The sequence below is a fragment of the Barbus barbus genome, assembly GCF_936440315.1.
Source record: "Barbus barbus genome assembly, chromosome: 19".
In the NCBI taxonomy this organism is placed as follows: domain Eukaryota; kingdom Metazoa; phylum Chordata; class Actinopteri; order Cypriniformes; family Cyprinidae; genus Barbus; species Barbus barbus.
This window is the reverse complement of record NC_136747.1, coordinates 11544660-11571521: the sequence shown is the minus strand read 5'-3', so window position 1 is coordinate 11571521 and position 26862 is coordinate 11544660. Positions and strand designations below refer to the sequence as shown.

The 26862-nt window shown below is 36.0% G+C and overlaps 3 protein-coding genes across 8 annotated transcripts; all 3 read left to right on the top strand.

Annotated features, from left to right (window-relative positions):
* The first annotated feature begins 960 nt into the window (after positions 1 to 960).
* On the top strand, positions 961 to 9889 carry LOC306885844 (antizyme inhibitor 1-like). Its single transcript, XM_079442628.1, has 12 exons — positions 961 to 1142; positions 2676 to 2819; positions 3397 to 3573; positions 3698 to 3871; positions 3974 to 4146; positions 5158 to 5286; positions 5374 to 5455; positions 5559 to 5633; positions 5720 to 5885; positions 5966 to 6081; positions 6169 to 6386; positions 8744 to 9889. Exons 3-12 carry the CDS (start codon positions 3472 to 3474, stop codon positions 8817 to 8819), a joined length of 1311 nt encoding a protein of 436 aa, XP_079298754.1. The 5' UTR covers positions 961 to 1142; positions 2676 to 2819; positions 3397 to 3471; the 3' UTR covers positions 8820 to 9889.
* A 474-nt stretch (positions 9890 to 10363) lies between these two features.
* On the top strand, positions 10364 to 16320 carry rrm2b (ribonucleotide reductase M2 b). The gene is made up of 9 exons (XM_079441886.1): positions 10364 to 10777; positions 11274 to 11423; positions 13493 to 13609; positions 13714 to 13847; positions 14203 to 14297; positions 14401 to 14534; positions 14678 to 14782; positions 14873 to 14986; positions 15075 to 16320. The coding sequence occupies exons 1-9, from the start codon at positions 10730 to 10732 to the stop codon at positions 15225 to 15227; spliced, it is 1050 nt and encodes a 349-aa protein (XP_079298012.1). The 5' UTR covers positions 10364 to 10729; the 3' UTR covers positions 15228 to 16320.
* Positions 16321 to 17825: 1505 nt separating this feature from the next.
* On the top strand, positions 17826 to 25709 carry mtdha (metadherin a). 6 transcript variants are annotated; one of them, XM_079441880.1, is made up of 12 exons: positions 17826 to 18299; positions 18864 to 19019; positions 20525 to 20609; positions 20729 to 20893; positions 21030 to 21077; positions 21702 to 21869; positions 22122 to 22202; positions 22321 to 22404; positions 22957 to 23081; positions 23166 to 23267; positions 23385 to 23499; positions 24066 to 25709. In XM_079441880.1, exons 1-12 carry the CDS (start codon positions 17946 to 17948, stop codon positions 24131 to 24133), a joined length of 1551 nt encoding a protein of 516 aa, XP_079298006.1. In that variant the 5' UTR covers positions 17826 to 17945; the 3' UTR covers positions 24134 to 25709. The 6 variants fall into 6 exon arrangements, with proteins under 6 accessions (XP_079298006.1, XP_079298010.1, XP_079298011.1 ...); XM_079441884.1 differs by having other exon boundaries at positions 17838 to 18299; positions 21702 to 21836; XM_079441885.1 differs by having other exon boundaries at positions 17861 to 18299; positions 20732 to 20893; positions 21702 to 21836.
* The last annotated feature ends 1153 nt before the right edge of the window (positions 25710 to 26862 follow it).

The following is a 26862-nucleotide window of genomic DNA, read 5'->3' as shown; positions in this document are numbered from 1 at the left end:
ACTGAATTCATAAATTCACCTAAATTAAACAGGGTGCTAATTTTTTTTGTATGTGTAAATACAATATAATGTTATCTGAGAGGTATCCAACAGCACAGCAATCTGCCAGGGTACATTTATGCTACTATTTAACTGATACAAATTAAAAATTTACTGTAAATAACATGATTTGCAGACAAAGTGTCAGAGATCTCAAATATAGCCTAAATGGAGCAACATATTTGTCATCAATTCACTAAATCAGTGTAAGCATGTGCACTGTAACAAGATATTTGTCTGAAAATTAAGATTTTTAGTCTGTTTAGGGAATTATATGAAATTCTTTGGCAAACAAACTAGAACCTGAAACCATAAAATATGGCCTTTCACCTATTAAAAGGCTTTGAAAACACTTGGGTATGTTCATGTACCATTGTGTAAGGGTTTGTTATGACAGCTTTGCCAGTTGTGAACCTCAGCATTGTTGATTTCCTCATTATGATCAACCGTTTAATAAAAATTACAGATCTACATTTTAAAATGGCTTTACTGGTTCTGGTGGTATGGTTGTATAGTATAACAATATACAACATACTATAACAAACTATACTGTAAATCTAAATGAACAACAATGACTTTCATATAGTGAAAAAGAAGAGAGGGAAGCATGTTTCAGAAAGTACAAGCAGCGTATTAAGCAATATAAACAGAGCCCACGTTGGCCCATACATGTTCAAAGGAGTGTGTTTTTGCTATAAGAACATAATTCTTTCACGAGTACAGATGTCCCCGCCCACCACTATCCGAGTCCTACTATAGGCCGAGTTCATGAATATTAATCAGAGTGGGCGGGGATTTCTTGGAAATCCTCCCCAGAAATACTAGTCTTGAGCCAATCACGTAGCTCTTCACAAGCCTGTCGAATCAGTCCTTTAGGCCCCGCCCCGTGTTCTCTAACAACCGTTTCTCCCGCCTTCCTCCAGCAGCGACCATTTCTTCCTGAGACAGACAGCAGCGCTCACGTGTTCCGCCGAGCTATCCTCGCCCAGGCATATGGCACATACAGCCCCTCTTCTTTCTTCTATTTGTGTCCCCACCACTCTTTAAAAATTCCGCCGAAAAAGAGAAGACGATTTTCCAAATCGTTCAGGCCGTTATCTCACGTAAGTACCGCGTTTGTTGTTGTTTTTAGTCTTCATCCCGGAGAAATCCGCCGTTTGCTGTAAGGAGCCGTGACACAACATGGCGGTTGGTTGTAGTCGCGCTTGTTATACGGCCAACGGCAGTGCTCCGGGACGGACAACGAGAAATAGATCTCAAACTCACAAATTACGAGGATTAAACGCGTTTATTTATATAAATCGTTAGTTGTCGGAGCATAGTTGGCTAAACAGCTGATTCAGGCGCTTACGACATGCCCTATCAGGTTATTGAATGACGAGCGTGTTTAATTTATAAACTGATTTACTTGTTTACTTGTGTTTTAATATCAGATTAGACATTCATATATATATATATATATATATATATTAGTAATCAAATATATTATGTTAACACTTAGTTAGGCCTAGGTGTGTTTAAAATTTAGTTTTCCTAAGAAACATCTGTTTTGGTAAAACATTAGTTCATACAAAAACACAGTCACTTTCATTCTTATTCATCCTTAATAACTATAAATGTAAAGTTTGACATGTAAAATAATAGCTGGGAAAATATGTTTTTAATAGAACACTTTATTGAACCTTTAGACAAAATATAAAGTCTTTTTTTCACAAAGTGATTATTTATTGTTTTGGATGTATATTAGGATTTTATGACGCATGTATTATGATATAGTGAGAACATTTAAAATGAGATTCTGATAACTTATAATGTAAATCTTTCCAATAATATAACAGACTACTTGCATAAAATTATAATTATGTATTGTATATAAATAACAGCTGTCACTCTGTAACTTTCAATGAAATGTCTTTGTAAGGTGATTGAAAAATGTAATGCAATATAATACAAAGATGATATATAAGCCTGTTGTCATATTTGATAATTGCATTTTAACATTATTTTTCTAAAAGGTGATGACTTGGCTTTAGTCCATTAATTGTCCATCTTATGACGTTACTAATAATATAAAAGTTACCATTTACTTGCTTAAAAAGTGTGAGTTATCAATTAGATGATGCAAGGCATGTAGCAGGTTTTTCCAGCCACATTTAGATGATGTTGATCATTTAGAGGCCTGAGAAATGAATGTGTCAAATAACATGCTACATTAGGCTTTATAGGCTTAAGGTGGTGTCCGCATGAAGAAACAAACACCATGACCTCTGATAAATGTTCAACAAGTTACTTCATTTATTGACCACATGTGGGAAGATCCCCTCCTGATAAGATGTTGTTTAATTAAAAATGAGAACACCGAGTATCTGATCGTCAGGTCCATTTAACTAGTCAAGTACAAAGTACAGCAGTAAATAAGCAGTCACTTGATAAAAACATTATAGCCTACAAATAAAGTGATGCTGAAGATGTATAATGCATCTGTATTTAGAAAACTGGTTATGTCTAAATCAAGAGTTATTTCAGAAATGTTCTAACCTGCCTGGCTACATTGGTGTTATACAAGTTTACTTTATCCATCAGCTGCTCTTGTAAATCAAATATTTATGCATACACCTGTTTGTGTGACTCCACAGGGCTCCCCACTCTCTCTGCGAGTGTATAAGCGCTACCCAGAAGGCCTAGGGGAGGCCCTCTACCGCGAGCAGTTTGACTTCAACGCTGAGCCGCCTTGGGATCCTAGTTGATAGCGGGAGAGGACCATCTCCCACGTTGTCCATGTGAGTCCATAAATATTAGACACACCCCTCCTGTACCGTTGAGAGACAATTACATAATAATATGATTTATTTAATTACACACAAAATCTGTGTCTGCACTCATCCAACTGTTGTGGATTGTTTTTGGTTTTACATAACACTCTTGGCTTATATGTAACACCTTTGTCCCCCGTTCATACTGCACAAATCCATTGGTAATACCATCAAATGCTTCATTGTGCTTCAAAGCCACAGGGATTTATCTTGATTGTGTTCGAGTAAAAAGAAAATAGCCTGTAGGCCACATTCTTGAAGCCTAAGTGTTGTCGTCATCTCTAAAGATGGACTCGTGATGCCTTCTCTAGTTATGTGATTCATTTTCCCTGCCTCTTGTATTTATTAGCCTTATAGAAACCCAGTTTAGATCAACGATAGCCTTACAATGACTCTGAACTTCCTATTCAAAGTTTGCTCATACAACATGTGGGTTGGTGTTGTAGTTGTACACCTTGACGTAAATTTTGTGTGCAAACGTTATGTTATTTGTATGTTATGCACGTTGTTGTAATGAACTGCTGTTTTGGTTTCCCCTGAACAGTTTGTTGCATACCCAGAATACCCCAGCGGCTCAGTAAACTCTCTATGATTGTCGGATTTGCGGAATACGGTTGAGATGAAAGGATTCGTTGATGCACCAAACTACTTCATTGAACTACTTGAGGGAGGAACGACCCTTGACAGTGTCATCGACAACCATGTCTATGAGCAAAATATGGTTAGTTCAGAAAATCATTCTCCAAGTAAATGTTAGACTGTGTTATGAACATCTGTTTTAGTAAACAAATGGAACACAGCGGTGTTGTTTCTGTCTTTATCATTGATCTGATTTTGTTTGTCAGGCTGAAAAGAATGCATTTGTTGTGGCCGACCTTGGGGCCCTAATGCGACAGCATGTTCTGTGGAAGACCACTATGCCTCTTGTTCGACCCTTCTACCCAGTCAGCTGTAACAGGAGCCCTGTAGTCATTGAAGTCCTGTCTGCTCTTGGCGTTGGTTTTGTCTGTGCAAATAAGGTAACAATTTATTTCAATCTTACCTGTAGAGATATTAAAAAGATCTCAAAACGTATATTTTGAAGGCACAGCAACTTATAGAAATGTACTTGCTTCTTTCAGGCTGAAACCACATTGGTACTCAATCATGATGTCCCTCCTGAGAACATCATTCTGTCTGGAGTTTGCAAGCAGCTTTCACTCATTAAACACGCGGCCAAGACCGGCATTAACTATCTGGTGTGTGAAAATGAGGCAGAGCTTCGCAAAATAGCCCGTGCCCATCCTGAGGCCAAGTAAGTCCTTAAAACATATTTTATATATGTATAATATACAGTAAAACAAAATGTATGTATTTTATATGACATTCAAAAGTCAGTAAAATTTTCAGTAACACTTTAGTTTAAGGGACCAATTCTCACTATTAAATAGTTGCTTATTAGCATTCATATTACTTATAATTAGTTATTTATTATACTTATTCTGCATGACCATATTTTAGATCCCTTAATCATAACCCATAAACTTAACAACTACCTTACTAGCTCTTAATAAGCAGCAAATTAGGAGTTTACTAAGGCAAAAGTCGTAGTTAATAGTTAGTTAGTAGTGAGAATAAGTTCAAGTTTATTTGTATAGTGCTTTTTACGATACAAATCGTTGCAAAGCAGCTCTACAGGAAATTAAGCTTCCACAATATATTGCGGAACCTTAATATATTTAACTTATGGCAAAATTTGGTAATTCTGTATGTTGTCCGAGCTTTGGCATCCTCTGAGGTCCTCTGAGGGGTTGGCATTATCTTTTCTCAGGTGTTCGGTCATCTCAGATCATTTAAGGGTTGAATCCAGACTGAAGCTTCTGTCATTCCTAGTTACCATGGGATGTTAATCCCGTGGCAGAAATTAGAGAAATTAATACTTTTTCTCAGCAAGGACACATTAAGTTCTTTTCAACATTGAGAATAAGAAATGTTTTAAATCAGCATATTAGAATGATTTCTGAAGGATCTGGAATAAAGGCTGCAAAAAAAAAATCAGCTTTGCATCACATTAATAAATTACATTTTAAAATAAATTTAAAATAGACAGTTGTTTTAAAATGTTGTTTTACTGTATTTAAAAAAACTATTGCTACAGCCTTTGTGAGCATGAGAGACTTATTTCAAAAACTTTTTTTGGTCTTCATCTTTGAATGGTAAAATATATAGAATGTATTTTATATTGTAATATATTATTATTTATTTACAGTAAGTGTTTATAATATATTTATGTAATTCTCTTTCTGCATTGTTCTTGTCTTAACAGGCTTTTGCTTCAAGTGTCTACTGACGCACAGGTTGAGGAAGCAAGTGTGACCATTGGCTGCTCCCTAAAGAGCTGTAGACACCTTCTGGAAATGGCCAAGGAGTTGAGTGTGAATGTGGTTGGAGTCACGTAAGTCAACTGATTTTGTCACCACTAATTTGCTGAGACCCACTTTGTCTTGTTTAGAGTTTTTAGAAAGTGGGAATTTTTCTGCAGGTTCCAGGTACCAGCATCATGCAGAGATCCCCAAGCATACACCCATGCACTGTCAGACGCCCGCTGCATCTTTGACATGGCGGTGAGTAGTAGTAGTACAAATGTTATAATGTGTTAATTTAACTTAGATTTATTAATACATTTCATGTATCTGTTGGAGTGCTGAGTCTTCCTTACTTCTGCAGAAGGAACTAGGCTTTGACATGAAGATCCTGGATATTGGCGGAGGATTCGGTGGTTCTGAGTTTCATTTGAAACAGGTACAGCAAACACGAGTCTCATTTGTTTTCCTTTTTTGAATATCATCCACTTACTCAAAGCTTTTCTTTCATGTCTGTTTAATCAGGTAAATTCGATCGTCAGACCCCTGCTGGAGGCCTATTTCCCCTCAGCGTCTGGAGTGAGCGTCATCGCTGAACCGGGAAATTTCTTTGTGTTTTCCTCCTTCACTCTGGCTGTCAATGTTATTGGCAAAAAAGCAGTATACCGGGATCTCCACAGCAACACTCATGGTGAGTCCCATCATATTTGAGATATATATGGCATTAGATACATCTGCCTAATTTTCTCACTGTGTTATTTGCACTTTCAGATGAGCTGACCCCAAACAATGCACCAGAATTTGTGTATTACATGAATGATGGTGTTTATGGATCTTTCATGGGGAAGTTATTTGGAAATGTCATCACCACACCATCTGTCCACAAGGTAAATAACACGCATGTACCTGAACACATGAACGATACTTCAGTAAGTTGCCTGAGATTTCTAAATTCATTGTTTTGTGTTTCTCAGCTGTCGCTCACCCTAGATGAGCCTATGTTTTCTAGCAGCCTGTGGGGTCCATCGTGTGACCCTCTGGACCAGGTGGTGGAGCACTGCCTGCTCCCTGAGCTCGCTGTTGGGGACTGGCTCATTTTCAGCAACATGGGGGCCAGCGGTCAGGAGGGTCCGGCAACCCTCAGCGACACAGACCAACCACCTGTGTATTACACCATCTCCACAGATGACTGGTGATTAAGATCACATTATATTTGACCTTTTGTGCTTGTCACAGACTGTTTTTGTCTTCCCTTTTTAATTTCACTCATTACAAAGAGTGATTGTGTTATATAAAAGTTGTAGGGATGGCTTGATACCATAATTTTGGCTTCGGTACGATACCAAAATGTAATTCCGCGGTAGGGATACCAGAGGTGACAAATAACCAGCCGAATTGAAAACAATTTTATTAAAATAATAATAATAATAAAAACAGATTCATATATTTAATACCTTTTGTATCAAACTGTAACAAAAAACCTACAGGGAACAATAGGTTATATTTTGATGTTGGAGAAAAATATATATAACTGAAGTAATACAATGAAAATAGATTCAAATCTTCTTATCTTTTCAGTGCAAACACATAGTGAAAACAAAAGGTCTCAAAATGTAACAAAAAACCTACCGGGAACATTGCGTTACTTCAGTTTGTTGTAACCTATTATTGCAACAAATGTTGCTTTATTGTAAAGTGTTATTCTAACAGTCAAGTAATATTCAAAATCACGCTATTATTTCTCTCTCAGATTGTTTTCAGATTTCAGACTCGGATAGCCAAAGAAAAAGGGTTAAATAAATCTCGCTCTCTTAGGTGCTTCATATTAGCGTTTGGCAGCACGGCAGAAACATTCCCTTCATATTATTGACACTAAAATGAATTCATTAATTCAAATTCAATTAATATTTGATTGTATGAAATGCAAGTGCATATATTATGTGACCAAAACTTCACTGGTTCTAGAGTGTCACATGCACATTTGAGCTTACTGTATCACATCTGTATGTGATCAGTTGTAAATAAAAGTTCAAAATAAATCTGAATTTATGAATGATGCACTCACCTGTCAATCTCTTAATTCTCTGAAGAGATCAGGTTGAGAAAGCATTTAATGTTTTGCCTTCTGTAGCAACACATGATTTGTAGCAACACTTGCATACAGGTGCAGAAAGGTCAATTCGTTCACCTTTGTCATCTGTTTTATATGCAAAGTAATGCCATATTTCACTTCTACTGTTCTCTTTATTTATTAATTTCGGCTGCGTTGATAGTTTCATCTGTTTGATCCCCATCGCATTGTTCTGTTGTCACATTTACCGGTTACGCAGCACTTTGGGACGCACTGCCACCTACATGTGCACTTCACAAAAGTAGCATATGAAATACCGAACTGAGCAAAATTATGATATCGTACCACTTGAAATATAATATATACCGGTATTTTTCCAGTACCGGTAGACCGCGCATCCCTAAAAGGTTGTTTAAAGGGATAGTTTGGATTTTCACCCAAAAATGAAAATTCTGTCATTAATTACTCACCATCATCTCGTTCCAAACCCGTGAGACCTCCGTTCATCTTCGGAACACAAATTAAGATATTTTATCGAAAATAATAATATATATAGAAAGTAATCCATGTGACGTTAGGGGTTCAACTGTAATTTTACGAAGCTACGAGAAAACCTTTTGTGAGCAAAGAAAAACAAAAGATAACAACATTATTCAATAATTTGTCTCCTCCATGTCACCATAGTGCCATTTTTGAGAGTATCCACTGAATGTAAACAGTGTATGCTGTTCTGTGTCAGCTGCGCCACACGGATACGTTGTTTTCAGATCAAAGCGTAGAAAACGTATCCACGTGGGAGCAGCATATGCTGTTTAGGTTCAGTGGATACGCTCCAAAATGGCGCCAGTGTGACGCGGAGGAGACAAATTGTTGAATAAAGTCATTGTTTTTATTTTCTTTGCGCACCAAAAGTAATCTTGTAATTTTGTAAAATTGCGGTTGAACCCCTGATGTCAGTCACATGGAATATTTTAACGATGTCCTTACTACATTTCTGGACCTTGATCGTGGTAATTACATTGCTATCAATGGGAGGGTCAGAGAGCTCTCAGAATTCATCATCAAAAATATCTTAATTTGTGTACTGAAGATGAATGAAGATCGTACAGGTTTGGAACGACATGATGGTGAGTAATTAATGACAGAATTTTCATATTTTGGTGAATTATCCCTTTAACTGTTGTTATCCCTTTAACTCAATCTTTTTATCAGCTTCTATCTGGAACTGATTGGTCCTAGGCCTCATTGATCTGAGCTTTTGAGTGAACATTGCCAAAATTATCAACACGAAAGTGTTTTTTCACTCATATGCTCAGATAAAAACAAAGCCTGTGCTAATTGAAAGAAAACATGTTTACAGAAAGATTGAAGGCAAGATTTGGTGATAATATAGCATAATTGTGTAAAGGATTTTCAGCACAGCACGAGGGTTAAAGTTAATATCATACTGTTTTTTGTTTTTTTTTCTTTTCCTCTAGGTTTGAGATGCAAGAGGCTGGAATTTCTCTTGATGATGCCATGAAAAACCTCTCATTGGTCCAGTATGGCTTGTAAAAGAGCCAAGCTCCGTCCACTAACCACTGGGCATGTGAATAGCTTGCAGAGTCAACATTCCAACAGTCAGGGGTGGAAAATTATATTTGTTTTGGTGGGGGAGAAAAAAATGACTTGGTCAAAAACTAATTGATTGACATTGTTACCTCAGTTTCTCACAATTACAAAAGGCTCACTTTCCTTATCACTCAAAAAGAATGACAGAAAACCCATATGAAATAACATATGCAACAAAATGGATAACTGTGGAGATGGCACCCAAATCTTGGGTTTCTTAATCAAACACCGTTTACATAAATGTTAAACTAATTTAATTTTATTATGTATACATATATAGATGACCTACTGACAGTCTTGTAAATGAGTTGTCCTTACAACAAGATGCATTTGTCTCAAATCAGGATAGATTTTAAATTCTGCACAAATAGTGCGTGAACGAGTGAACATTGGTTTAGCAATTCTGTCCTTGTTCTCACTTTTCATGGGTTTTATAGGAGTAGGGAGCTTCTCTTTGCTCCTCAGGCCAAATTATGGTTTCCTCGTTACATGTGGTGCGTCACGTGACAGTATTTCCAAAGGTTCTTATATATTTCGTAGTGCTCTATGGTTGAGTGTGCTGTAATTTGCAGTGTCCCCTCAAAAGATTTCAAACATTCTGCCAGGTTATCAGTTGAAGGTCGATGTAAAGTTTTCTCTAACGGTGTGCTTTATAAAACTAGAAAGACTGCCTGGTGTTATGAATCTGCTGGCAGTGTGCTTAGAGGTCACATTTACCTCAAGTAACACCTAAAAAACATGTTTCACCACAATCAGATTAAATGCTGCAAGGCACTAGTTCTCAATCAAAAATCGAAAATTCAAATGTTGTATATTTCAAATTCATGTTAAACCTCTTGTGTGTTTAGCATGGTGTCTAAGGTTGATTATAACAGCTCACTGTTTTATAAAAACACACCCCTTAGAAATGAAATATACCTTTTGTCTAAGTCCACTGATGGACCATTGTGTTTTTGACTGTAAAATTGTGCTTGTAAAAGTAATTAAAATATTAATTTAATACATTTCTGAGCAAATACGATCGAGTCTGGGTTTTTTTTTTTTTGTCTGTAAGTGGTTTATGTATACCCCTGAAAGCGTAGTAAGCTTAGTTTAATAAATTAAACTGCAATACCCAAAGCAACACCGACATTACATGTATTTTGAACTAGCTGAGGGTGGTTTTATATCCTCCTGAGACCCAGCTATGGAGTTTTTGTCACATGTTGTAAGTCTGGATGTCCTGTACAGAGCACATTCAGGGCTTTATAGAGATACTAAATGATTGGACGTTTCACAGGACCACTCCCTCTCCTCGGTCTTTAAAGATGGCTAAATTTAATTTAGTGAAACATTTTACATCCTTATGGAAATATGATTATATTTTATAATTGTCATTTAAATCTGAATAATTTTCAAATTGTTTGTCATAAAGCAACATCTCAGGAAAATGTTATGGGTTTTCAAATTCGAATATGACTTCCTGTTATGAAACGGGACATCATTTCATACATGTCCACTGTGGAGGACACCAGAAGGATGTTTATTATGCATTTTGGGACACATAACAATTGAATAGGAAAATAAATTATATATCTATTTTGTTATGAAATATTAGATATTATGAACATCTGGCCAATTATTACTCCCATTATGACAATTCTTTTTTTAACATGCTGTCCCAACAGCAACCCATTAATATGCAAATTAGATAGGAGGATATTTTAATAATTTTAGCTTTATGTAAGGCATGAGAAGGAAAGGGTTAATTTCTGTAGCTAGTCGCCTGTTGTACACGGACTGCTTCAGGAGCTCTTTCTCAATGACAGACGACGGAGAGAGATCGCTGCTGACTACCAAAGGCGATTATTACCATGAACTCCAGTATAAGCAACACTCCGGCGAACATTATGGAATATCAGGTAATAATCAACTTATTCTACAGCATTTAAGTGCGATTTTGCGGCCTTCGAAAAAAGGTTGAATCTGCTTGCCTTAAGTGAGCTTTCATAACAATGAGCCTCGCGCGTTTGGTGGAGTTAAACAAAACGATATATAACATTTATGATAATAAAAATGAAATCTAAAGCATTTTGTATAATAATGGCCGTGTCAGTAAAAAGTGTTATGTATTGCGGATAGCGACAGCAATATGTGGATTAAAGATAAGTAACATTAAGGTATGGATAAAGTGAATCAAAAACGGATTTTGACATTTATTTTCGTAGTTATATGTAAATAAAATTGAGGATTATAGTGTTGTTGTTTAAATCACATGGACACGAAAGTCATTTAAATTTAGCATGAGCAGATTCGTCACCTCACAAGCAGCAGCTGTTCCCCTCGCGCTCTCATAATGGTGAATTAGTTAACAACACATCTTTAAAACCTCTATTAACTCTTATGTTTCTCCTGCAGAATGGCCACAAAGATGCTGACACAAACAGTGTTGAAGACGAACCCCTTCTCAGAGAAAACCCAAAGCGCTTTGTCATTTTTCCTATTCAGTATCCCGACATCTGGAAAATGTACAAACAAGCTCAGGCATCATTCTGGACAGTTGAGGAGGTGAATATTATTTTTAGTTATTTATCAATTGAATATTAAGATGAGCATTTTGGAAACTCTGATAAATTCTTGAATGTATTGTAATAACTGTTGTACTTAGAAAACCATTACAACGTGCGACCACCATGCCAGGACTCAATCAGATAATTCACCCGAAAACTCAATTATTATTTAAAGACCCGTTCAAAGAGAACTATATTGCTTTCAGAGCAATTTCTTTTCAGCTGATAAACATTGACAGCCAATCATCAGAATCGACCAGAGCTTGCGACAGACAACATACATAATATAGTTATCACATAGCACATGTACGTCTGCAAGATGTCTGTTAAAGATCTGGAAAGCATCTGGTGTGTACAAACATCTGACAGACGTCTTTAAGATGTCAGTTTTACATACATTCTGAATCATAAACATCTTAAAGAAATCTAAATCTACTCTTAAGATTTCTAAGAAGAAATTTACTCTAAAAAACATGACTTGCAGATGTAAATGCAGACGTCTCCATGGTGTAGGTGTTATTGACTTTAACTATAAATTTAGCCCATAAGAACCCGGACCAATTTCTCCTTATAGGAAAATTATGGGTCATATACAACAAACCAAATGGACCACTTATAACATGTTTCTGCAGTTGTTTTTGAAATACAACCCCTCCTAGTGAAAGATCTGTAATGTTACATATATGACACATTGGGCGTTTATTTCTCAGATTTTATATATATTTTTTTGCTAAATAACAATTTTTCTGTTTATTTGCTTTTCCACAACTTATATCAAAATGATTACTTTTCTGGCAAGATAAAACAAAATCCTTTTTCAGAAGAAATGCATTTTTTGTATTTTATTTGCTTTGCCACAACATATTTCAAAATCACATAACTGTGACCATTAAGTTTTACAACAACTATTTATAACATATCAAAATTCTACCTTTTCAGGTATATGGTTTAACCAGAAATTAATTTTTTGATTTTTTTTTTCACAACTCGAAAATGTGCGAACTGAATAAAAATAAACAACTAACTCACACTGGAGGTCAACATGTTAAACGTGCATGCAGATTTGTTCAAATTTGCTTTGAAATGAGCAGCTGAAAATATATAACACTAAAATAATTGAATCAGCTAAATTAATTGAACAGCTCATTTCCATTTTTCTTAAAGGGATAGTTCACCCAAAAATGAAAATTTGATGTTTATCTGCTTACCGCAAGGGCATCCAAGATGTAGGTGACTTTGTTTCTTCAGTAGAACACAAACAAAGATTTTTAACTCAAACCGTTTCAGTCTGTCAGTCATATAATTGCAGTCAATGGTACTCACGGCTTTGAGAGAGAGAAAAAAAATACACAGACAAAACCAAATTAAACTCTGTGGCTCCTGACGATATCAGTGCGGCGGATCAGAGGTAAAAAAGGTATAAATACTGTTCAGTTTCTTGCACAGACCGATCGTTTCGTGTCTTTATACCTCAATGTATCGTCACGAGCCACGGGGTTTAAGTTGGTTTTGTCTCTGTATGTTTTTTTTTCTCTCAAAGCCGTGAGTACCATTGACTGACATTATATGACCGACAGACTGCAACGGTTTGAGTTAAAAATCTTCGTTTGGGTTCCACTGAAGAAACAGTCACCTACATCTTGGATGCCCTTGGGGTAAGCAGATAAACATCAAATTTTCATTTTTGGGTGAACTATCCCTTTAATATGACAAATATGTCACATCAAAATTCCACCTACTTTTAAGAGGTTTATTTAATACCGTCACCGTGGGTTCTTATGGGTTAACTGATAAACAGAAAAACAGTGACAGCCAATTAAAATCCACCCAATTTTTTTAAAGCAGACCTTAGCAGGTTATAGTCCATTGGTGTGGATGCTTCTGTGTCGTTATTGTTCTTGGTGTAAACGGGTCTTTACTCACCCTCATTTTGTTCTAAACCTGTCCATGGAAGTTAGAAACCCACTTTTGAAATAACATGGGTGAATTTTCAGTTTTGGGGAATTATACATTTAAGATAATTGTATCAAAAATAGTAACTGCTAAACATTTCAATGGTTTGTTTAGGTGGATTTATCAAAGGACTTGGTCCACTGGGACAGCCTGAAGTCTGAAGAGAAACACTTCATATCCCATGTACTTGCTTTCTTTGCAGCAAGTGATGGGATAGTCAACGAGAACCTGGCAAGTGCATCTCCTTCTAACCTACATTATGGAAACCAATGTAAAATATCAGACTGAATAGACCAAGAAGATGTGTCCCTTCTAAACATCATGTCTTGTCACAGGTGCAGCGGTTCAGTCAAGAGGTACAAATCCCAGAAGCTCGCTCCTTCTACGGCTTTCAAATCCTCATAGAGAATGTGCACTCCGAAATGTACAGCATGCTTATCAACACCTACATACGGGATCTAAAAGAGAGGTAAAAAGTGTGTTTCTTTACTTTAACAAAGTCAGTTTCAGCATTTAAAGTGCTTTTACACAGGTGACCGGTGCAAGATTCATTTAAGCAGTTTATGATAACATTTTCCGTTTGTGGTTTATGAGCAAACTTTGCAAGATATTTTTTTTCTAACCACAAAAAAAGTCTTGTATACATGAGACAAAGTTAATGATTGCTCTACTTGTGAACATCTTTGATTAAAATTGTAATATATGTGTTATAAACTCATAGTGACATTAAGATTAAACAAAACAACAATACTATAAACAAAACTATCTATATATATAGTATTGTTTTCTGTTTCTCTCTAAATCCAAACTACTTCTTCTTAAAGGGACTATTTGTTTAATGCAGTTCACACCATGCCTTGTGTAAGGCGGAAAGCAGACTGGGCCTTACAGTGGATCTCTGACACAAAATCAACTTTTGGTGTGTGGAAAAAATGCTTTTTTTTTTCCTAAAATGAGCATACAATATTGATTATTACACTTGATCAACAGCAGTGTATATATATTTATCTATTTGGTTTTAGGAGAGCGATTAGTAGCATTTGCAGCAGTGGAAGGCATCTTCTTCTCTGGATCATTTGCTGCCATCTACTGGTTGAAGAAAAGAGGCCTGATGCCCGGACTCACCTACTCCAATGAACTCATCAGCAGAGATGAGGTTAACTCTTTAAGATATTCAGATCATGTTTTGATCAAGATTTGTTATGTGTCCATGATAAAAAAAATAATAATAAGAAGTCCCAGTGAAAATCTAATCAATGCTGTTATTGATTATTGATTGTACCATCTGAAACTTCACAGGGTCTTCACTGTAATTTTGCATGTCTAATGTACAGCTACTTGGTGAAGAAACCGTCTGCTGACAGAGTGAAAGACATCATCACAAAAGCTGTGAGCATTGAACAGGTACGGACACTTTGCTGTACTCTAGTGCTGCAGAATGCATTATTTCAGGCATGTGCGTAACTGCATTTGTATTTGCTTGTTTTTCTGTAGGAGTTTCTCACAGAAGCCTTACCCGTCAATTTAATCGGGATGAACTGCTCTCTCATGAAGCAATACATTGAGTTTGTGGCTGACCGGCTGCTAACCGATCTAGGATTGCCCAAAGTCAGTATTTTATCAGGATTGCATTATGATTTTTGTCTTTTAATCTCTATATTTATATAACAGTGCTTTTTAAACTCTGTCTCAAAAGGTTTTCAAGTCAGAAAACCCTTTCGACTTCATGGAGTCCATTTCATTGGAGGGAAAAACTAATTTCTTCGAGAAGCGAGTGGCTGAATACCAGCGACTTGGAGTGATGTCAAATGTGATGGACTGTGAATTCACTCTTGATGCAGATTTCTAACAATGAACTAGAAGAAATATTATTTATTTTTGGGACAGTTTCATAATGTTCTGCAGGAAAAAAAAAATAAGTCAGTTGACTTTCTTTTGCTTTTAAGTCCAAGAAGAAAGTAAACTGTAGACTTTTTAGTTTTTGTTTTATTTTGGTTTCTTTTTTCCATTCAAAAGGAGTAAAACTTTTAGAATTTCAAAGATGTTTTAGGTCTTTTTACATTTTATTTGATTACTGTACCTAAGTATTATTTTGGGGGATTTGTTCTTCATTCAACTGCAATTTAAACTTGTACTTTTACTTGATTACATTTCAGAGGGGAAAACAGTACTATATCCTATATACAGTACTATCAACTTTTATTACAGAAGTACTTGTTGCATTTTTGCATTTTACTTTCTTTTACACAGTAATGAGGTAAGTTTTAGCTTCACTTATAACTTTCATCAGGGAAATGTCAGTCAAATGTCAGCCAGTTAAATTAATTAATTTTGTCCATTTTTATACAAGCGTTACCTGTCTGTGCAAAATGATAGCTGAATGCACAAAACTGAATGCAAATAAAATCAATAATGAGATTTTAAATACTGTTAATATTTGGTGGCCATGATCGCTTTGTATTTATTAAATGTTACAAATCTCCAAAAATATTGTATAATGGAAAATAGATAAGTGGTATTATAATTATATACTGAGTAACAATAGGGGCTGTCAATTAATTACTTTTTAATCAAATAATTACATGATTTGCCTATTAATTAAAGTTATGAATCAAAATCAATCACATACCAATATTTAAGAAAATAACCTTTAATGCCCCAAATAAACAATAAGAAAAGTTTAATTGTTGCAAACAATGCGTTGAATAGAAAGCACAACATGTTACTTTAAAAGTCAGTATTGCGTATTTTATTTCCATGTCACTCAGCATTAACTTAACCCATGTACTTTTATTCATATTAGAATAAATTCTGAAGGATAATGTGACAAAGACTGGAGTAATGGCTGTTCAAAATTCACGACTAATAATATTTCACAATATTACTGTATTGTTGATCAAATAAATGCAATAAACTGGCCTAATTGAAGATATCACTATATCACAGCTGATTTGTTCATTTTTGTTGTTTTAGGCATCTATGAACATCCCGGGTCTGAATCTCAGCCAGCAAGAGTACTATCCGTATGTTTACTACAAGCTCGACTGCAACCTCCTTGACTTCAAATAGAATTCAAATTACAATGCACCATTCCATCCTATATACTTAATTTAACCCAATAATTTATTAAACACTTAGGCTACTGTTTATCTTTACTTTTTTTTTACTTCTCTGTTAGTACCTTCCTCTCACTGCCTCATTCCTTTATCATTCCTGTAGATCACTATTTCAAATAAGAGGTCTAAGAATCTCACCATCTATGTTATTTGTTTACAAATGAAGGATTTTCAGGGGTTTTGAAATCTGTCCTTCGAGGGCATGTGTGGTCCAACACTGAACACTTGTCTTTCGCTGAGCCCATAATGGCTGTGCATTCTAGATAAGATAATACCCCGAGATCTGTTTTTTTTTTTTATTGTGCGACGGTCTGCAGATCCCCAAACTACCGCCGAGTCAGGTATGTTTTCTTCTGTCCCGATATGAGAGTTATGGAGAGTTGCCCGGACCAATATGGCGGCGCCGTTGACGCGCGGTCGAGCGGCCAATGAGGAGGCGTCTAGGTATTTATTATGGGGCGATTTAGGATACAACACCGGTTTAATTCAACCAGTCAGACGAGGACTTCGACATTCCTGAAGTTTTTTTTTATTGAATGCTTTAAAAAAAAACAATAACAATTGTCATCGTCAAAACATAACAACAACCGTTCAGGGACATTCAGTCCAAAGGAAGTGCCAAGTCTTTCAACAAAGTCATTGTTCTTATTGCTTTTATGTTCGTAGAAAACTCAATAAAATCAATAGACATTCCTGAAGTGTTTCCAGAAAAGTGTCCCATATGCATCAGACACCGGTCCGTGGGCGTCTGAGACCTATTGAGACTTAAATCAGTGTCCTTTTCTGATTTATGACAAACCCAGATTGAATACACAGATTACTACATGTTTATTTGTTTAATGATTTTATTTAAACTATACCACTGGTCTATATAATGATTAATAGATCAGTGATTGAACCAATTTTGATGGGTTAAAACTGAATTAATATCATAATTTTGCAATAGATTGATGATGTTAGTAAACGCGGCATATCTTTTTAAATATTTTTTTTTCTCAAAAGTATCAGTAGTGGAACTGTGAAAGAAAAATAAATTAATAAATAAACGGAAACATAGGCTACGGGAAGCAAATGAATAGAATCATCAAAAAGAAATCACATTGTTTCAAGAATATGTCACATTTTTATTACTAATTTTAAAAAAAGAGAAGTCAGTCTAGCTCAATCAAAAAAAAAAGTGACAGAAGGAAGTGAGCCCGGAAACTTTTTATTTATAGATAAAAAAATCGAGGATATATTCCTTAGACTTTTTTCTCTTTTTGATGTCCAAAAATGCTGCGCCCTCCAAAGACGCCCAAACGTGTTGTCTATGTAGTCAGATCGATATGTTTTGCAACACAGCCATAAGGCGAGAAATATCAAAGCCACTCCCTCCTGCCATTCTCTCTCTCCCGCAGCCAGCAGCAGCTCACTCTCCGTCTCTGCGTGCGGTTCTTCTCCGCCTGCTTAAAATGGACCTGGACTGGCGAGCTTTAGCCGCACAGCGAGCCGAGTACGTGTCTGACCGTATCCGCGGACTGCTGTCCTCCGGCCTAGACTTCCTCCGGGCCGAGCTGGGGCTTGATTTGGGGATAAAGCCGGAGCAGTATCCGTCGTGGCTGATTCTGAGCGCGGCGCTGATCGCGCTGACGGTGCTGCTGCTGATCGCGGCCTGTGGACGGAGGAAGCGCCGAGTGGCGCCCGTTCCTGTGACCCCCAGCACCGCCGTTACCGAGGCTCCGGTTAAGGCCGCCGTAGCACCGAAGGCTGTTAAGACCGAACCGAGCGAACCGAAAAAGAAGAACAAAAAGAAAGCAGCCGAGAAGGTAACGTTAAGCGGCCTGCGCTTGTGACCTGCTAATGGCTGTGATTCAAAACTAAGACAGCTGTCTTCCTAGACAGCCTTTTTGTGATAACGTTACCCAAAAAGGAAATCTAGATAGGCAGCCTGCTAGGTCTTGAGATACATTATTATCTTTCTAAAAATCATATTTAGTTAAGTTAGACTAAGTTAGAGTTTGCACGAGTAAATTAGCAGCTAACGTGCTAACCTGTCAAAACCGCTAAGAATCAGCTGTTCACACAGAAATTCGTTCCCTATCATAACTATTTAATTCTATATTGCTTATCGTCACCTTTAGTATTAAATTAACAAATCTGACGTCGTTATTTGATTACGAGTATAGTAATAAAACAGACACGAAGGCGGTAGGAGAGCCACGTAGCACAGTACAGCAGACACGCTCATAAGTTTCGTTTTGGCTAAACGCCAGCTTTTTGAAGGATCCGAAATAGTGACAGTTTTGGGTTGTTTTCCAGCACTGTCAGTTGATAGAGGAAGGAAATGAGGAGTTTGCAATTGTTGATGTGTAACTGTCATGCGCCCGCAGCAGAAGGCCCAGGCGAATGGACAGACAGTGGCTGGACCTCAGGAGGAGATCAAAATCAAAGTCACCAAGGAGAAAAAGAAACCAGCACCTGCACCAGTACCTGCACCAGCACCAGCACCAGCACCTGCACCAGCACAGCCACCTGCTGACACAAAGGTTGGTCCCCCTAGTATTCATGCTGGTTTCCTTGAGGAAGTGAATTTGCTTGTTTATATATTTGCAGTAACAATAATTATAGCAACTAAGGCGCTTTGGGTGCATTTTAATAGGAGTGGTTTGGTTTTCTGAGAGCAAAACAGTTTAGAGATCTTTGGAGATTTGCTAACAATGTCGAACATACGTATGCAGCGAGTTGACTGAAAAACTTGCATATCTGTGTCGTAATAACAAACGCTCAAGTCAGAGACAACATGGAAGTAGCATAAACAAAGTAAAAGAGTCATACTGTGAACTCTGAATCTGAATACAAATATTTGTACATGATAAAGTAAATGTGATGCAAACCTTTAAAGTAATTGAGTGATTAAAGGCCTGCTCACACTAATATTGATAAATATAAAGATAACTATAAGGAAAGCTATATAAATCCACACAACTGATGATAACTTTAATTATAAGCACATGCTGCAGTAATATGGTCTTCTGATTGAAATGTTTGCTCTTTAAAGTTGTGAATTTGGCAGTCAGTTGGCTGCTTTACCATTCATCAGCTGGAAAAAAATCATTCTGAAAGTGATTCCAACAGTGGAGAATTTAAGAATAAATAGTACATATAGCACCGTTGTGCTTCGGGTGTCCCGAGTTCGAGTCTCGGCTCGCGGACCTCGTGTACAAACTGTCTTACCTTAATAAAAGCAAATAAAAAATAAATATTAGTGTTGTAACTAACGTAATGATAAAACGCTTACGAAAGAAAGCAAATGAAATGCATTATTTGTTTACCTACATGCCATGATGACAATCAGAGAACCGTGAACAAGCAAATCTGTTGTTAAACTATTAAAAGTTCATTAAGGGTTCTCATGGGGTGAATATTTTGCAAGTGAAAATAGTCAAATGGGTTTGGCAGATAAAAAGTTTGTGAATATCTGCACTATAGACTCTTTATAGACAGTAGATTATAGATATGATATAGTATTGTCCATATTATATATCAGTGTTTACGCAGTGTTTCAAATCTGCATGCCCTTTCCAAAGTCACAGTTCAAGTATCATCTGGAATCAGCTTCCCACTTGTAAATATGACTTTGCTTGGTCATTCATGTGTTTTGAATGTGCAATTATGAAATTTCTAAGCTCACTTGTAGGGCACATTAAAAATATTTGACAGGTTTGGAAAGCACATTTGACTCTTTTGCACAGTAGTGCTATGAAGGTTTGAATCAGCCTTGGTTCGGTCTGTAAACAGTGATTGAGAGAGGTCGGGTGTCAGTATCGACCTGTAATTTGATAATGCAGATACAGCAAATGTAGGGTACATCCAGAGGGGAAACTGTGTACTTTGTCCCAAGGTCTCAAACTTTAGGCATAGCTTTTACAAGGCCGATTAAGTATTTTTAAGAAATCTTCATAACATTGTCACTATGTGCCTGTAGTAAGTGTGAGAGTAAGAGAGACACTTTGTTTCTGACTTGTCATGAGTGTTTTTGGCTCTTCCGTAGACCAAGAAAAACAAGAAGAAACCAAAACCAGAGGTGAAGCCAACCCAAGATGTTTCCTCCACCGATAGCAAGGAACCTGATGAAGGTATGAAACTGTAGTGGCAACTTCACATTTTCAGTATGAAGGCTGTTTGTTAGTGATTAGTCTCAGAAACTCAAATGAGCTGCTTGTACGAGATGCACTTTCAGTATGACTGTTTTTAGCAGGTGCTTGGGAAACCAAGGTCAGTAATCGAGAAAAACGTCAGCAGCGCAAAAAAGAGAAGGGCCCTGGTGACGTCTCTGGGAGCCCTGAGGGTGGAGATCGTGCCAGTCAGAAGGTAGAGCAACCTGCGGTTACAGCCACAGCTGGCACCAAAAAGAACAAGGGTATGCATTTCCTAAATTCAGTGCTTGTTCATGAGACTGTGTTCATGGCATTCAAGAAAATGTTAATACGCAAGGATTTCCTTAAGACACATGCTAGTTTTGATCATTAAAGCGTTCTTCCTTTGATATATTGTAGAGTCATCACGTGCCAAGGCCTCGAAGGGTGACACCATTATACCCTCAGGTAAAAATGACACTTTTCATATACTGAATACAGAATCTGTGAATGTTTCTTTATGGAAAAACTATAGAATTATGAAAAATATATTTTTATTGAGGGCATAGATTCATGTATGCTATTGTTCAAAAGTTTTGGGATGGTAAGATGTTTTTGCGAGGATGCATTAAATTGATCAAAAGGGACACAACAAATATTTACAATGTTAAAAAATATTTTTATTTTAAATAAATGCTGTTCTTTTCAACTTGAAAGAATCTTGAAATCAGTTTTCACCAAAATATTAAGCAGTGCTTTCAACATTGATATTAATAAGAAGAAATGATTCTTGAGCAGCAAATCCGCATATATGAGTGATTTTTGAAGGATCGTGTGACACTGAAGACAGGAGTAATGGTTGCTGAAAATTCATCTTTAAAATATAAATAACATTTTAAAATACATTTTAAAGAGAAAATAATTGAAATAATATTTCACAGTATTAATGCTTTTACTGATCAAATAAATGCAGCATTTGTGAGTGAAAGTGAGTTCTTTAAAAAAAAAAAAAAAACATCTTACCATCCACAATCTTTTCAACGATAATGATTTGACAGGAAGTACCTTTCAAATTTCACCTTTTTCTTTTAGTACTGTCTAACTGGAATGATGTGAACTCTGTTAATGGTGGAGGATGGACAGAGGTTCCTGTGAAGTCAACCCAAACAAATGCTTTAAACAACGATAAGTTGTCTGCTGGGAGAAAGACCCCTGGGCACAAGAACCGTGAGAACGCCACCCGGAAACAAGAGTCAGAAGGCAATAGATCAGAGCTGTTTATGACCCTGCCATGATTTGTTTATAACAGTGGTTGATTTTAAGGGTTTTTTCAGATTATTGTGTCAGATCTTGAAGTTTCTTGTTACATGTAGTAATCATCAGATGGTAGATCTAATGAAATTCAAACCTTGAGTTATTTCACATTACTTCATTTTAAGATGTTAAGCATAGTAACAACACACAAATAACTTTTATGCTTTATATTTACATACTGTCTTCTTTTTTTGATAGGGCCGTGGACTGGTTTGGATGGTAGAATTAAGGCAGAACCGAACCCAGTAAACTTGACAATGGTCGGACTGAACCCATCAGGTACTTATTTTTAATTTTCATTACGCTGTCATTCTTGTGAGGAGCACATAATTTTATTCTTGTATGCTAATAAGAACTGCAAACATGAAGAATGAACCTTTTCCATGTATTTTCGCAGGTGGAGAGACTGGGACTAAATCTAACTCTGAAATCAGGCAATGCAACAGTGGACCCACCTATGGCAGTCAATGGTCCAGCCTCAGTAAGATCAAAACTTATTTAGACCCAATATTTACTTGATGAATGTTTCATTTCGAAGTTTGTGATCAGTAAGATTTAAAAAAAAATGTTTTATTTGTTTATTTGATTAGAAATGCAATAAACTGTAACACAACAGTGAAATGTTATCACAATTTAAAATACCTGTTTTCTATAATATATTTTAAATTGTAATTTATTCTTGTGATGTCAATCACAATTTTCTGAATTTTCAGCATCATCACTGTAGTATTCAGTGTCACATGATCCTTCAGAAATCATTCTAATATGCTGATTTGCTCAAACACAACATTGTTATCAGTGTTGTTCTGTTTAATTTTTGTGGATTCTTTCATAAAAAGAAAGTTTAAAAGAAAATCATTTATTTTAAATAAAAATCTTTTGGACCATTTATGAAAGTCACTTTTGATCAATTAAATGTGTCCTTGGTGAATAAAAGTATAAATTAAAAAAAAAAAAAAACACAGAAGCTTTGGAGTGGTAGTCTATATTATGAAAGACTATTAACATCATCAGTATCTCCATATGATTTCAGATGGTCTTGCCACCGACGACCAGAGCTCAGACTGGAACCCTCCAAGTGAGCTATGGGGCAATTTTGAAGAGCACAAAGTAGATCCCCACGCTTTGAAAGAGATGCCAGTTAACAAGCCACTTGTGGTATGAAAAAACACATTCACTTACTATTTTGTAACTTATGTCAACAAATCCTTTAGTAGATTTAAGTATTTGCCCTGGATGTAGGAATCAAATGATGACAATGACAAGGTAGATCCTGCAGGAGGTGGAAAATCCAAAAGACGAAAGAAAAAGAAGAGACCAGAAGAAGACGGTTCAGCCGCTGAGGTAACCATCGGGTTTCAATAAACCAAGTATTGAATGAATGACACAATGAATGAATACTTAAATGTCAACGCTGGTTGAATTCTGCATGACTGAACAAGTTGTACGTTCTTCTTCCAGGTGACTCAAGTAGGTTCTGCTCCTGCAGAGAAGAGTGTGACTGTCAAGCCTCATCCTCCTCATGTTCAAAAAGATGAGGGATCCAAGCAAAACGTGCCTCCACAGTCTTCACAAAGTGAGTGGATCACAGATGATGAGCATTGGGTGGATCTAGTGAGAGTCAGCATTATTTTAGTATCATTGAAACAGTATTATAATATATTTTCTGTTTTTATAGATGGTTATTGTAGTACTTTGTTGAACTAAATAAATGTTTTGTGTTGTATTTTATTTCAGTTTATTTATATAAAGTAATGTTGTATGGTTGTTATATCCCTAGTGAGAATGTTTAACAATAGTACACGTGTGACCTAATACATTTGGCCACATGCAGTCGAAAAAGTAAAGTAAAAATGCTTTATTTTGAATTTCCTTTTTTCATTTTATTTTAATGCAATTTTCCCATTACAGAGAATATCTCCAGCATAATTTGGATTTAAAAACGTACATTTCAGAATATGTTTGTATTTAATTTTCCCCCTCTTTTTTCCAAAATCCTAAAACTTTATTTCCAGGTTTAAATTACATTTTAAATCCTAGATGTTCAAAGTTGACTTTGGGGCCCTGCTGTATATAATAGTATTAATATACGTAAGTAATAATAATCATACTGAATAAAAGTCTTTATTTTTGCTCCCACAGAGAAATCTGATCAGAATTGGGAACCACCGAAGCAGGTTCAGAAGAAAAAGGCCAGGAGGGAAACATGAACCGGGAATAACATCCAGGATAGCTTATGCAAATAGTTTATGCAATAATTTCACAGTGCAGAATTTTATACTGAATAAATTTACTGTGCTTTAAAAAAAAAAAAATCCAAAATAGAAACAAAACTGAGTTGGGAGAACTCTGCAAAAAAAAAAAAAAGAAGAAAAAAAAAAAAGACAAATATAGAGTAAAGGTGAGCAGTCCATGGGCTGGAACACTAATAAGTGCACTATTACGCTACACTGAAGTTTGTTAAGGAATACTTCTCATCCTTGATATCAGACATGCGTTCAGTGGAGCAAAACATTCATGATCATTATTTTCCAATTGTTTCTAAACTGATTTTGGAAATTTTAAGAATCTACTTGCTTTCCATCTATTACGGTTCCTGTGTCACTTCAGTACTGCTGAATTATTGCAGTTACTGTTAAAGCCACAGAGAGGCGCTGGGAGCCGGCGTCTCCTACAGCAGTACTTCTGTGATTTAGCTTGAGCAGTAAGAGGTGAATTACTGTAATCCTATAGATTGCTGTGGTGCAAAACCAGAGAACGCTTATATTACAGAGAACTTTTTTTAATGCTAAACCTATTTTCTTAGAGCTTTTCTTCCGTCCTGATTACATATATATATTTTACCCATATAACTGGGTATGTGGATCTTGGAGATGTTATGACTCTTCCCTTTTAATCAACTACTAGTTGACTCTAATGCTTTATTTCCTGCAAACTAAAGTAGAAAAAGCCACGCCATATGTATAGAACTATAAGGGCTTTTTTTCTATGGTAAAATTCTTTGTAATTGCACTGTGCTGAAGGTTGTAAAATACCATGTGTATTTACATTTTTTTTTTTTTTTTTTTTCTTGCACAATGTGAACATATGAGTTTTGTTCATGTTCGTTTTGACTGAGTAAATTAGTAGGTTTATGTGATTTTAATTGGGAACGGTGATGATGATTAGCGCAGCTTTAATTCCATGACACTAAAACAGTATCATTATCAGGAATCTGTTGCCTTAATCTGTATTTAGTAGTGGATGCTTTCTGTTCTCTTCCTCATTTTGAAGTCTTTTTAACAGGTTTGGCATTTTATTTTGTTTCAGATTTGATTGATGTCAGTGTTGCACTTGCATGAAGTTAATAATCATTTCTAGTGATGAACAACGTCCTCATTCTCTGTCCACTCGTGCAAGTACCACTCATTGTAAATAGGCTTTAATGAATGATGAATGAATATGATGATGATAGTGATGAATGGATGTGGGGTGGGTTTGGGAGGGGGGATTTTTAATGCATATTCATATTTGGGTTGACTTAGTGGTGTTTTGCCCATGGTCGTTTTGTAAATTTCAGTAGATCATGTCTTTCTGAGGCACTCTGGGCTAGCATCGGATGCCTGCCTTAGTTTATCATTCTTGAGGATACTCAATGTATTTCTACCAGTTTATGGATTTAAAAATGATCATGTTTACTTAAGTCAATGCAATATTTCTATGTTGATTTGTTAAATAAAAGAAGATCGCTATTTGAGCTTAGAGCTATTGATTTGTTAAATAAAAGAAAATGCTGTTTGGGCTCAGAGCTTTCTTGGTTTTTTTGGGGGGTGGGGGGATGTTAGCAACTAAGCAACTAAAAAAAATGACACTTCTGCAAATAATTTGCTGTTTAATCTTACATTAATAAAACATTCAGAATTCAAAGTGCAACCCACAGCCATAATATTTGCACGTTGAATTGCAATTAGTCATTTTTTCTGTTTTCATAATGACTTGTTATTGGCCTCTTAAATCCATCTTTATACCCCAAATACAGGACATTGTGCACAGACGCCTTTATTTATCCATCAATATTTGGGTTGACAACATTTCTAACTGCCATATTACACACTTCTATTACATGGCAAGAACTTAAGGGAATACAAATTAGTTTAGTGCCTGTACCTTTTTTTTATATATAATATGCACTAGAAATAGTGCATACTAGACACAATGATTTGTTGGTTTGCTCGATTTTGCAGCATCCTGACAATAAGTGCAGTCTTGAGTACAGACACAACCTCTCCTGCCTTATCTCATTTCAGATCTGTGACCTATTAATCCTTTTTTTTTAACTGATTTATGCTTTTTTTTCCCCCCAAAGAGATAGGAATTTTTTTAGCAACCATCCTCTGTGGTAGCCATGATATACTGTTGTTAAAACTTGAAAGAGAATTACAGTTTTTCATTTGTTACAGTTATTCATTAGTTAATTGATACAAGTAGGAATTTGTTAACCACAGTCATTATACGAGTTATCTGTATTTAAGGCAGTTGTCAAATATGTATTTATTTGTTTTTAATAAAGTAGTCATTGGGAGTGTATTTGCCCACCAATATATAGCATTCAAAAGTTTGGGGTTGGTAACATTTTTAATGTTTTTGAAAGAAGTCTCATACACTCACCAAGGTTGTGATTGTAAAGCTGTCACATGATGCTTCAGAAATCTAATATGGTGATTTGGTGCCCAAGAAACCTTTCTTATTATCAATAGTGAAAACTTACTATTGTTTTGTGGAAACCATTACTTTTTTTCAGGATTCTTTAATGAACAAAAATGATGAAAGTTCTAAAGCATTTTTCACTTTTGAGCAAATGCATCCTTGCTGAATAGAAAGTAATGAATTCTTAAATAATAATCTGACCCCAAACTTCTGAATGGTAAAATATAAACAGAAGTTGGAGTCAAAGTATTGT